General features: G+C 37.2%; 1 protein-coding gene across 1 annotated transcript in view; it reads left to right on the forward strand.

Annotated features, from left to right (window-relative positions):
* Positions 1-14375, forward strand: part of CUNH4orf17 (chromosome unknown C4orf17 homolog) — a 43580-nt gene that overhangs the window by 8113 nt on the left and 21092 nt on the right. Inside the window, exons 3-4 of the mRNA XM_008052449.1 lie at positions 6221-6427; positions 8878-8942. Of these exons, the coding sequence (XP_008050640.1) occupies positions 6221-6427; positions 8878-8942 (272 nt within the window). The remainder of the gene's footprint in view (positions 1-6220; positions 6428-8877; positions 8943-14375) is intronic.

Raw genomic sequence — 14375 nt, forward strand, 5'->3', positions numbered from 1 at the left:
TGAGTGAATTGCCTGAGCCCACGGGTTCGAGACCCACCTGGGCAGCAAGACCTCATCTCTACAATAAATCAAAAAAATCAGCCGGGCATGGTAGTGCGTTCCTGTAATTCCGGCTACTCAGAAGGCTGAGGTGGTGGCCGGGAGTGGCCACTGCACTCCAGTGTGGGTGACAGAGTGAGACTCCAACTCAAAAAAAAAAAAAAAAGTGAGGTCCTTCAACTAGTCTACCCTAACAAATAAATGGTACTATAAATTTGAATTTTTTCTTTAGCTCTTCCTTCTCTTTCTTTCTCTTCTCCTTGCAATACTTCACTTGATCTTGTCATTTTTCTTCTAAATACTTTGTAAGTTAAACCACTTGTCTCCAAGGCCACTGTCACAATCCTATTCTAGGCCACTATTAGTTTCTGCTCTGACTACTGCTTCTGCAATTTGTAGCTTCCTACCTGCTTTCCTTCCACTCTTGCCCTCATTTAGTCCATTCTCCATAGAACAACCTGAATGATTATATTAAAATGTAAATTTGGCTGAACATGGTGGCTCATGCCTATAATCCCAACATTTTGGAAGGCTAAAGAGGGAGAATTGTTTGAGTCCAAGAGGTTGAGACCAGCCTAGGCAACATAGCGAGACCTCATTTCTACAAAAAATTTAAAAATTAGCTGGGCATGGTGGCTGTGCGCCTGTCATCCCACTACTCAGGAAGCTGAGGAGCAGTATCATTTGAGTCCAGGAGATCGTTTGAATCCAGATGACTGTGCCACTGCACTCCAGCCTGAGCGACAGAGTGATAATCTGAATAACAATAATAAAAAAAGTAAATTTTGCTACTCAAAACCTTCCATTTGAGATAATACCATTTATCTTGACATAGGCTAAAATGTTCCCTATGATGTGGCCCCTGCTTGACTCTTATAATTCATCTCATAACAACCCCCTCTGCCCTCCAGTTAGGCATATGCTACACTAGAATTGTCTAAGTTCCTTGAACACCTAACAAGACCTTTCCCACCTCTGGATTTTCACACATGCTTTTCCCACTAGACATAAAACTTCCCCATTTGCTGTTTCTCATTTTTCAGGTATTGATTTAAGATATCACTTCAGAGCAACTTGGCCAAGCTTCACATCCTTAATCTAAATTAGATTTCCTTATGGTATTTTCTTATAGGTGCCTAGATTTCCCTTCAGAGCAATTGTCTTAGACCAACTTCTCTGGAAATAGACGCTGAGGTGTAGATTTGTGTGAAGGAGCTTTACTGTGGAGCCCTTTGGGGAATAATACCAATAAGCAAGACTTGGGGGAGGGAAGCAGAATTGACAGAAGGAAAAGTTGAATTGCCCCACAGATACAAGAGAGGTCTCAGCCAGTCCCACGAAGAGTAGTGGAGCTAGAACAGCCTTTCAGAGGTGCCTCAATTCCAGGCAAGGGGACCAGGTCTTTGTAATGCCCACAAACCACTCACGGGTCAAGCTTGCATAGTGCACAAAAGAACCCTTCAGCAATCTAATTAAAATGGAGAATGGGAAGCATGGGGAGTCTCTCTGAAGTGAAATTTAAACCAATGCCTGAAAAATGAGAAACAATAAACTATGAGCAATTCCTTCAAACAAGAGCAATTCCTAGAGGGAGACTCAGTGTGACTCATGGCAGTTGAGGGCTGAAGGCATGCTCTAGGTAGGTGGTAGGCAAATCACAATATATACTATGCAGTGATTGCAGCTTATGACTAAATGTTTGTTTTCATGATTACTTGAATAGTATTAGATCTCCTCCACTAAGCTGTGAGGAGGTCCATGAATGTAGGAGATGTGTTTGCTTTGTTCACCTCTTATCTCAATTTCCCTAGGAGTGGCTGCCACATGTAGGGTGTTAGATGGATTCTTATGGAAGGAAAGGAGTTTAAATTGCATCCAGATAAAATTGTGGAACTACTGAAGGATTTTAAACAGGATTTATATGTTACTTCAGCAATCTAGTGGTTGTGTGTCCTTGAGCAATTTATTTCATTAGAAAAATTATTCTAGCTGTATTGTAGAATGTGGAAGAGGACCAGGGCCTCACTAGAGATTGAGAGATAAAGGACTGATTCAGCCATCCAAGTTGAAAAGGATGAGGGATAGGTCAGGGCAGAGAGAGAAGCAGAGAAGTGAAGATTGAACTTTGAGGAAAAGCAAGAAGAAAGCCTGCTTACACAGCACAGAGAGAACCTGCAGAGAAAAACAAATCCAAGGAGAATGGCTGGATGACCAGCAAAGTCAAATTCCTAAAGTATATTAGGAAAATGAAGGCTAAGGGGAAGCAGAGATGTTATAGTAAAGAAGACATAGATGTGCTTGGACTACATCATTTTGGTCAAATTGGAGGGTATGGCTTTTCACAACTCACATGTGGAAAACAAAAAAGCACATTTAACTGAAACTTTTTTTTCTATGAAGAACAAAATACTCCTAAACTAAATATAATTTTTTTTCTGGCTTTAAATACTTGAAAGTACTTGATATACATGGGGGACCCAAAAAACCCAGAATTTATTTATAAAAAATTGTGTATTTACTCTTACATACTCTTATGTTTGAACTTCAGTCACCTCCAAAGTAATCTCCACTTTAATACACCTATTGAGAACACTTATTCCACAGTTCACGACAGTTTTGGTACTTGTCAATTTGGATGCCTTTTAGTGCTTCTGCTGTTTTGACATTGTTGTTGTTTCACCTCTTCCACGTTGGCAAAATGTTTCCCTTTGAGGATTTTTTCATCTGATGAAACAAAAAAAGTCAGTTGGGGTGAGATTGGGTGAAGAGGGAGCGTGGGGTATGGAGGTCATGTCATTTTTGGTCAAAAACTGCTGAACACTCAGCATGGTGTGGGGCAGGTGTGCTCACAAATCACCTGTCATGAAACGGAGAAGTGCGTTGAAAGAAACTTCAATAAAAATTTCATTGAAGCCAAACACAAACACAGTCTCCACAACAATGCTAGCCAGTACACTGATGCCAATGTGTTCCTAGAACACTCGCTTAGCAGGGGAACCTGTACAAAAAGGGGCCTGCCTTCCAAAAACTATTTCTATTTTTTGGGAGGGGTCCCCCCTCATATACCTCTTCCATATTTTATTTCGCATTCTATTTTGAATTATGTTATACTGATTATACACATAAAACCGTTGGCAGGCAAAGGACTGGTTTTTGTGTCTTCAAATCCCCTACAATGTCTATCACAAAGCCTTGCTCATTGTAATATATGTTCACGTGGAAATATAGGTTCAACTGAACAGAAAACTTTTAACCCCAACCCTTTTTGTTTTCCTTATAAATCTGGTAAATTTTAACAATCACTTCAAGTGGAAGTGTCTTTGATTAATAATTGGTCCCATTTACAAACTGAGTTACTTAAATGCCATTAAAGGTTTTAAATGGCAATTATTCATTAAACCTATTTGATTTATTTTTGAATGTTTGACATTCTTAACAAATTATCACCGAGCTGGAAATAACTCCTGTAAATTCAATAAATTAAACTTATAAATATATAATCTAAACAATTTCTTTACTGTTTACCAACTTAATAATAATAATTTCATAGTTTTCAACTTAAAATCAGAAATGTAAAATTATTTTATGCACATTTAAAATTGTAATTACAAAATTAATTTGTTAGATATTCTAATATTCCAAATTAGCTTATTATCTACATGTTAAGTATTCATTTATCTTATTTAATTATTTCTCTTTAATTCTAAATTTTTCCAGTATTAAGCATACTCATCCACTAAGGAAACAATTAGCCTGCACAGAAAACTTAGTTACTTTCTCATCAAACTGAGACTGTGTGTCAATCAGAGAATTAGGCAGGGCCATGAGAACTGAATCTTTGCCTGGAACTCTCAAGCAAGATGAACACTTCTTTATGAGTATAATCACTACAGTAACAGAAGCGTGATTCCCCATAGGGGGAGCTGGTCTTTCTTTAGCCCAAGACTCCATTACCTAATCCTTCTGTATAGGCAAGGAAGTCAATAAAACCCCACCAAGACTGTAGCTGACCTTCTTCAATGCTGGATTTAATCTCATATTTTCTTGACTAGCTCTAAGTCATTTAATGTTGCCCCATTTGACTCTGAAGCCACTTTAATGTCATTGCATTTAACCCTTTACTCATTTTTATTCTATGCTCTTATATAGGTGGAATCTGAATTCTTTCATATTGTTTATGTTAATTAAGTAATATATACATGTATATATATTATATACACATTAAAATATGGAAAAATGTGTGAACCAGTAGAGGAAACAAAAATAAAAAAAGTAGGAATGGATAAAAGATTTTTTTCTTGCAAATTTCTCCGATATGCGCATGTACACACACACACCCCCACACATGCAGATATACTCACACATATACACACATTCTTTACTAGTTAAGGACATTGTGGAGAAATGCAATGGGTATTCCTATTGACTTGCTTGTGTGTTAAGGTTTTATATATTTCATTTGGTAGACAGTTTTTCACTATGCACCTGCACCAGTCATTAACCTAGGTATTTAATATAAAATGATAAAATGTGATGCTGTTTTTTTTTTTTTTTTTTTTTGAGTTGGAGTCTCACTCTGTCGCCCAGACGGGAGTGCAGTGGCCGCTCCCGGCCACCGCAGCCTCGACCTGCTGGGCTCCGGTGATCCTTCCGCCTCAGCCTTCCGAGTAGCCGGAATTACAGGCATGCGCCACCACGCCCGGCTGATTTTTTGATTTATTGTAGAGATGAGGTCTCGCTGCCCAGGCGGGTCTCGAACCCGCGGACTCATGCAATCCACTCACCTCAGCCTCCCAAAGGCGCGGGATTACAGGCTGAGCCACCGAGGTGATGCTGTTTTCAAAAATTTTACTCTCATTTCTATTTAGAGTCAGTTATTATCAGTAAAGTTATTAGTATTGTAAAAACTTTATATTTGGCTATATTATTCATTTATTTAACAAATACTTTCTGCCTGAAAGGCACTATTCCAGGCATAGGGATGGAGTAGCAAACAAAGCAGACAGAAATCCCTGTTCTCATGAAACTGATATTCTAGTGCAGCTCAGACAAGCAATGGACAAATAGATAGAATATGACATGTGACAAACACTTTGAAAAAATAAAACAGCATAAGGGAATATAGAGTGATTGGAATGTATTTCAGACAGTTGTCAGCAAAGATCTTTTTGATATCCTTTGAATGGGGTGAATTGATGGTATTAGAGGGAGATTTGAAAGAATAAACAAGAATGAAAAACACTATCCAGAAGCTTGCCTGGAAACTTCTTGGGAGAAAAACAGTCATTTCTTATTATCTCTTATAACTCACTGATTAACAGAAAACAATGCCCTGCACACCCTTATTTCCTGAGTTGTCTAATTCCACATGACTTAGCATAGATATTGAAAAAGGATGTCTGCAATTTAATATTTGAATCAAATCTTGTATTTGAGCCAAAAGCAAACAGCTGTTATAGGAGAATGAACTCAGAAGTCTTGACATGAGAAAGGAGGCTCCTTTGTACCAAGTTCTCTTTTCTTCTTCCCTTACAAGCTACTTTGTTCTGTCTTTTGCCTCTAGTTCCAATAGGTTTTTACCTTCTGCCTGCACAAAGAAAAAGCCAGTATACTTCTTTTATTCTATTTTATTTTATTTTTTTATAAATGTGCATTCTCAAGACTCACCCTAGGTCTTCCAGATTAGAAACTAGGAAGGGTGGGGTCCAGCGATCTGTTTTTTATCAAACCCTCCAGATGACTGACGGCAGTGTACCTTTTTAGAAGACCTAGTTACATTGGGACATTCTGAATGCTTTCAAAGATTTATATCTGACATTCATGAAAAGGGTTAGCACTATTCCCTGGTCATTATCAAGACTTGGGAAGTGACAGATCTGTTTGGGATGAAGGCAGATCTACTCTACCTGACTCCCAGACCAAGACCAAAGATATGGTTCTGGTTTTCCACACTGACAAAATGACAGACCCTTTTAAAGAAGCATGTATTTCAAACAGAATGGCTACACTGATTTTCAGAGATTATCCATCTAACGCTGGTTCATATAATTTGAAGTCTAACATTTTACATACATTTAACAATATTTGGGTGGGAAATTGCTGATCATTCAAAACAAACAAACAAAAAAACTGCCCCAAACTTAATCTGGTCATTTGGTCTTTTTTCTCCTTATTCACCTAGGTTTGAATAACATTCCAATCTGTACTGTAAATGATGATGAGAACACATTCAGAACATTGTCAGGTGTTGACCAGTCTTACCATGTAGAGGAGGATGGAGCACCATTTGCCAAATGCAGTTATCCACCCAGGACAAAAGTCCTGGAGAGCCCTGTCGGAGCATCCTCAGCCCCAAACAGTGTCAAAGTGTCACCACAGCCTCATTCTGGTGAGTTCCTCTCAATTGATGAAATGTTTCTTTATGCTTCCTGCCAACAATCAGAAGGAAAGTCTATATGATTGATAAAATAACTGCAGTGATTTTTATTTATTTATTTTATTTTATTTTTTTGAGTTGGAATCTCACTCTGCTGTACAGTGGCATGCTCATGGCCACCCCAGCGTTGACCTGCTGGGCTCCAGTGATCCTTCTGCCTCAGCCTTCCAAGTAGCCAGAACTATAGGCACGTGCTACCATGCCCGGCTAATTTTTGATTTATTATAGAGACAAGGTCTCGCCAAGTTGCCCAGGCTGGTCTCGAGCCCGCAGGTTCGGGCAATCCTTTCATCTCAGCCTCCCAAAGTGCTAGGATTGCCGGCTTGAGTCACTGGGCCCAGCCTTGATTTTTAAAAGTCATAAAAATTTCCTCACTATGAAGAACATAAATTTTGTTATTCATTACAAAATTTTTCACTCGTCTAATCTCATTTACATAGCACTTTAATATTTTAAATGTTACTACTATTATTGTTAATTATATCCAAGACATATTTGGTGTTGTTTTAGTCTTTAGTTCCTACAAGACTGACTAAGAGATGGCAGAAATGAATATTTAGCCAACACTGATAGAGAGGTTACGTCAGACAAAAAGCAAGTCCAGGAACTGCAATAGAGATGGAATTGCATGTTTACATTTTCCTCATAGACTGTCACCTCCTTAATGCCAGGCCCTGGTGTTACTACCTTCTGTATTTTTGCCATTCTGCATTTCTCCCCAGGTCCCAACACAATGCCTAGTCCTTAATAAACAATTTAATTAATTAATGTTTACTGAATTATAGGGAAAACAAATTGATCAAAAGTAAAGTGTGGCAAAATCCAAAGGGCAAGATAAAATAGAAGAAAGGAATCCACATGGCTGAAATGATATCCAGTTCTTTTCTTTCTACCAAGCTATAAATTACATGCTACTACTAAAACTGTCAGCATACATGAAAATTATCAGTGTATAATGTGGTAATATATATATATATATATTGTGGTAGCAGTGTACCTCAAAAGGTAGCAGTGGGAGTGATCATCTATAGAGTACTCACTATGTAATAGATACTGTGCCACAGTCTTCACATATAACTCATTTCATCCTTTTAAGAGTTCTTCTTCCCTCCCCTTCACTAGCAATGAAAAGTTGAAGCCAATTTATTTCACCTTCTTTCTGGTGTCCCCTCTTTCACTGTAGAACCTAGACAAAACTACATTTGCAAGAAAGAGGCCCTTGATGGGAATCAGGTGTCTGATAAGATTTCTATGGCAAATATGGGACTAAGGTCATCTTTTTGGTTGCTTTCTGTTATCAAGCATGACTAGAGACATGAGATTTTCTGCTACAACATCCCCATGTTCAGGTTCTATATTTATGGGTTTCAAAAGGCAAAATCAGCATAAACAGTGACTTTCTGATCACAGCAGCATTCCAGTGTCTAGCTTTTAGCCTTATGGATATTGCAACAGCCATTCAAGAGGCAGTGGCTTCCTGACTCCTCTTGCTCCTGGCTGTAATAAAGGCTGTGCCTGCTTGAATGGGCCAGGTCCAAGATATTGTTCTTGGAGTGATTTGTCATTATCTTGACCAGAGTTCACAGTTCCAACAATATTACAAACTCCTAATTGCCTATTATTTACATTTTTGCTTATAATAGAGTGGTTTTTGTTTCATACAAGTGAACACTAACTTAATAGATTCACCACCCATAATTTTGTTTTCATTACTTGGAGAGAAGTAACTTTACGCTTTTTTAAAAAAATGTTTCTTCAGCTAGACCTAGTGAATTTAGTTACTATTGCTTTTATACACAAATCTTTCCATCTTTTCAAAAATATTTTTGTGGTAAATTATGGCTTTGGTAAAAGAGATAGCCTCATTTATATAGAATATATCTTTAAATTTATGTAAATGGAAACTAGGCACAACTATAAGTGGCGTTAGGGTAATTTAGGGGGATTTAGTTATGTGACTACAAAATGTGTGTAGGGTTGAGAAACTCATAGAAGAAATAAAATAAAGAATGCAATCATAACACAAATATTATCTGTCTACAGGACAAATAACACATACATTTTCTTTAATTAGAGGAAGTGACAGTCATATGGACAGGGACTAGAGAAAAGTATCTTATACTGAAATATGTACTTTTAAAATTGGTTTAACTAGATCAAAAAAGCACTTGCAATGTGTCTTTATATCATGATCTTGGGCAAATAGTTTTTTAACTATGCTTTTATTATGTTATTATAATGCCCTTTTATCTGCAAGTTTCCTAATATTTAAAAATAGATCCCTGAATTGACCTTAATTTAAATACAGGCATACCCTTATCTATTTCAGCAACTGACACATATACCGCGTGATGGAAATTCTTTCAGTTTAATCTAAATACATTTCCTCCATTTCATTTCAGATTCCAGCCGAAAACTCAAAGAATGTTTCAGAACTTCCAGTGAGAATCCCTTAGTAATTAGAAAGGTAAAGAACAGCTACTTACAGCTTCTATTTCGTCTGACTTCTTTCGTTTCCTCTCCCTTTCCTCACATACTTTTCTGAAAACTCATCATGTTTCACAATATTTTTACGGTTGTAGTAAAGTACAATTAACATGACATAAGATACACATATTCAAAGTGCACAATTTTATGAATTTTGACAATTACATATACACACCTGCAAAATTACCACTGAAACCAAGAAAACACACATATTTATCACTCCCTAAAAGGTTCTTATGACCCTGGTTCTCCTGCAGGGAGAACATTTATCTGCTTTCTGTCACTAAAGATTAGCATGGAATTTTTTAGATCATAAATAAGTCAAATCATGTAGTGAGTTTTCTCTTTTTTCTTTCTTTCTTTTTTTCTTTTTCGAGTTGGTGTCTGTCACCCAGGCTGGAGTGCAGTGGCATGCTCACAGTCACCACATCCTCAACCTGCTGGGCTCAGGCAATTCTTCTGCCTCAGCCTTCCAAGTAGTTGGAACTATGGGCAAGCACCAACACACCCTGTTAATTTTTCTTGATTTATTGTAGAGATGAGGTCTTACCAAGTTGTGCAGGCTGGTCTCGAAACCCTGGACTCAGGCAATACACTCACCTCAGTCTCCCAAAGTGCTGGGATTACAGGCGTGAGCCACCACATCTGGCTGAGTGAGTTCTCTTTTTTAATATCTAGTTTCTTTAAGTCTGCATGATTAGTTTAAGATTTATCCAGGCCAGGTGCAGTAGCTCATGCCTGTAATTCCGGCACTTGTAATGCCTGTAATGCCTGTAATTCCGGCACTTCGGCACTTCGGGAATCCGAGGCAGGCGGATGTCTTGAGCCCAGGAGTTCAAGATCAGCCTAGGCAACATAGAGACCTTGTCTCTGCAAAAAGTCAAAAAACATCTGAAATTTGCTCTTAGTTATTTTGAAACATATAATACAATATTATTGACTATAGTCACCCTGCTTCAGGAGGGAGTAACATAGTTTTTTATTCATTCCTGTTTATCATTTCCTTTCTCCTTTCACACAGTTAATTTTGGAACTTTCAACTCTTTCTCCAAATTCCTGAGCATGTCACTCAAGGCCCTCTGTAATCCATTCCACTCTCTCATCTCCTCCTAACATACACGTACAATGTACATAGACACACACCTTTCAGTTCTTGTAACATATTCTGCAAAGGCATTTCTTATTTCTCCCTCTATCCTCCAATTCAGTAACCGATTTGTCCAATCCAAATATCCACCTTCCTCAAAGCCCTGCCCCCATGCCCCCTCAGCACATACTGAAAGTATCCATACTTGCCACCTAGTAAGCCCCTAAGTGTGACTTTCCCTCCTCTCTTCATGACATTTTTATATACTTTCACTATAGCACTTATCACATTGTATTATGAATAACTGTGCACATACATACTTTTGGACTGATTGATCTCACTCTTCTCTGTATCCCCAGTGCCAAGCATATTACCTAACACATAAGTTTAAGTAAAACTTGTGAAATGAAGAAATAAGAGAACTACATGACTTTCCCAAGTATACGAAGTTACTGGCAGAGACAGGTCTACAACTCAGGTCTACCTCTCCCAGAGGAGTTAACTAGGTCTACCTATCCCAGTGGGGACAAACCTCTTGACACTTAGCTAGCAAAATGGAGGCACACAGTAAGCGCTGAATATATGTTTCAATGAAATGGTCAGCTCCACAAATACCAATTAACTCCTGCCAATTTATAAGCCTTTGCTCTAGGCTAACCCATACTGATAGGCTAGACGTATTCAGATTCTGCCCTATCCCTGTATACCCTCAAGATATTTATCCTCTGCTAAAGACAGTACAGTACGGTAAAGATCACAACAGAGCAACAGCTTGTGGTCAGGCTTTAAGAGACAGATGTGAGAAGGATAAGATCTATAAATGCTGAGGCAGAAGGGCTCCATGGAAGTGGCCCTCTATGTGGACCCTGAAGGACAGAAGCATTTATACAGGCACAAGAAAGAGGAGTGTGAAGAGCAATGCAGGTGTGGAGAACAACAGAGGCACAAGGATTGCTACAGAGAGTGGTATACGTAGGAACACGGAGAAGACCTATCTGAATGGAGTGTATTTGGGAAAGTGGGGAGAGGTCATGGAGCTATGTGGAAGTTGATTATTAAGGGTCTTGAATGCCAAGGTGGTGAGTCTGAGGTTTTTTTTGGAGACAATGAAAATCCACTGGAGGCCGGGCTTGGTAGCTCAGCCTGTAATCTCAGCACTTTGGGAGGCCGAGGCGAGTGAATTGCCTGAGTTCGCAGGTTCGAGACCAGCCCAGACAACATGGTGAGACCTCGTCTCTACAATAAACAAATAAAAAAAATTAGCCGGGCATGGTGTCTACTAGGGAGGCTAAGGTAGAAGGGTCGCCGGAGCCTAACAGGTCGACGCTGGGGTGACCGTGAATGTGCCACTGTGCTGCAGCCTGGGTAACAGTGAGACTCCAATGGGGGGGTTCGCAGTGGGGGGAGAAAGAGAGAGACAGTGAAAGAAAGAGAAAGAAAATGCACTGGAAGTTTGTGTAAAAAGGAATGACATGACAAAATAAAGTGAATAAAGTGATCAAGTGTTTACCTTAAAAAAAATTAGCCAGGCATAGTGGCTCATAACTGTAGTCCTATGTTGAGCTGTGATCATGTCACACTGTACTCTAGCCTGGGTGACAGATGAGACCCTGACTCAAAAAAAAAAAAGTATTCATGTTGCTATGTGCATCACTAGTTCATTCTTTTTTATTTCTGAGTAGTATTCAGTTGTATGTTATCCTGCAATTTGTTTATCCTTTCACCTGTTAAGGGACATTTAGATTGTTTCTAATTTTTGGTAAAGCTAATATGAACATTTGTGTATAAGTCTTTATATGAATATATGCTTCCTTTTCTTTAGGGTTATATTAATACCTAGGAGTGACGTCACTGGATAGACATAGTAATTGTATGTCTACATTTTAAAGAAACAAACTGTTTTAATTTGCATTTCCCCAATGATCTATGAGGTTGACATCTGTTCATATTCTTACTTTCCATCCATGTATCTTTTTACAGGAAGTGTATGTTCAAATCTGTTACCTATTTCTTAGATTGGGTTATTTGCCTGTTTATTATCACATTGTAAAAGTTCTTTATATATTTTAGATTTAAATCTTTTGTTACATGTATGTTTTGCAAATATTTTCATCCAGCCTGAGGCTTCTGTTTTTTAAAATAACAACATCTTTTAAAAAATCAAAATGTATAATTCTGTTGAAGTCAAATTTTTTTATATTATAGTTATCTACATCCTGTTTATCTCTATTGTGCCTATTGCAGTGGCTAGAACTTCTAATATAATGTTGAATAGAAGTGATGAAAGCATACATCTTTGTCTTGTACCTGATCACAGAGAGAAAGTATTCAGACTTTTACCATTAAGTATGATATTGCTTAACACTATTCATAGATGCCCTTTGTATGACTGAGGAAATTCCTTTCCATTCCTTGTGTGCAGAGAGTTTTATCAAAAATGGGGGATGAATTTTGCCAAATGCCTTTTCTGTATCTATTTGAAACCATATGATTTTTCTTTTTTAGTCTGCTAGTAGAGTGAATTATATTGGTTAACTTTCAAATGTTAAACCAACCTTGTATTTCTTGTTAAAAAAACAACCCTCTCGGTCACGATGTGTTATCCTTTTTAGATACTAACCTTCATAAAATGTTGTTTGACATTCTTGTGTCTGTATTTATGACTAACATTTGTTTGTAGTTTTTTGTAATGTCTTTCTCTGGTTTTAAAATCAGTATAATACTGACTTTATAGAATAAGTTGGAACTCCTCTTTAGTTCTGGAAGATTTTATGTGGAATTGATATTATTTCTTCCTTAAAAGATTACTAGAAATCTTCAGTAAAAAGTGTATCTGGAGTTTCCTTTGAGTCAAGGTTTTAAACTACAAATTCAATTTCCTTTTTTCATAAATATAGGCTATTTCTTAATATTTTCTAATCTATTCCACAACTTGTCCATTTCTTCTTTAGTGAGCATTGGTAATTTATATTTTTCAAGGAACTTGTCTGTTTCATCTAAGTTGTTAAGTTACGAATATAAAGTTTTCATAAACTTATTTTTATGATTTTATATCCATAAAGAGGTTTGTTCTCTCATATTGGTAATTTGTGTCTTCTTTTTTTCCTGACATGTCTAGCTAGAGTCAGCATTTCATTTCATTGATTATCTCTATTGTTTTCTGTTTCCATTTCATTTTGATTTTACTCTTATCTTTACGTAAGATCAAAGCTTAAGTCATTAATATGATACTTTTAAAATATAAGTATGTATTATGATAATTTTCTTATAAATACTACTTTGGTTGTATCCCTCAAATTTTACTATGTTGAATTTTCATTTTTATTCTGTTCAATTCTTTGACTTGTGGGTTGCTTAAATTACATTTTTTAATTTCCAAATATTTGGGGATTTTCCAGATTTTTTTTTTTTGAGTTGGAGTCTCACTCTGTCACCCAAACTGGAGTGCAGTGGCACACTTATGGCCACCCAGCATCAACCTGCTGGGCTCTGGTGATCATTCCACCTCAACCTTTCAGGTAGCCAAAATGTTACTGATTTCCAGTTTAATTCCACTGTAGTCAGAGAAGATACTTTTCATGCTTTGATATATTCTAAATTTATTGAGACACTATGTGGCCCAGAATATGGTCAACCTTAGTAAATTTTTCATGTGCCTATGAAAAGAATGTTCACTCTGCTATTCTTTGGTAGAACATCATATAAACATCAATTATGTCAAGCTGGTTGATACTGCTGCTTAAGTCTTCTATAGATTTACAATTTGCTGTCTACTTTTTGTATCAATTGTTTTTGATATAAATTATTGAGAGAGGTGTTCGAACCTCTGACTATAATTTTGGATTTTTATATTTTTCTTTCCCTTCCTATCATTTTTAAAAACCATTTCCTTTCCAGTTTTCTGGCTAGGAATATAATTGTTTAGATTTGTTATGTCCCCTTGATAAAATAATATTTTTATCATTATAAAATTACTCTCTTCATTGCTGATAATATTCTTTGCTTTGAAATTTACTTTGTTACAGAACTGTATGAATTTACTATTTCTTCTTGAATCATTTTTTGGTAATATATTCTTTTCTAGAAATAGTTATTTTAATCTAAATATTCAAATTTATTGGCAAAGTCATATGTAATGTCTTCATTTTCTTTTTTTGTTGTTTTGTTTTGTTTTGTTTTTGAGTTGGAGTCTCACTCTGTCACCCGGGAGTGGCCACTGCAACCTTGACTTGCTGAGCTCCGGTGATCCTTCTGCCTCAGCCTTCCATAGCTGGAACTACAGGCATGCGCTACCACACCCAGCTAATTTTTTGATTTATTGTAGAG

This window comes from Carlito syrichta, unplaced genomic scaffold (assembly GCF_000164805.1).
Source record: "Carlito syrichta isolate Samal-C Ts95f unplaced genomic scaffold, Tarsius_syrichta-2.0.1 Scaffold274468, whole genome shotgun sequence".
NCBI classification, from domain to species: Eukaryota; Metazoa; Chordata; class Mammalia; order Primates; family Tarsiidae; genus Carlito; species Carlito syrichta.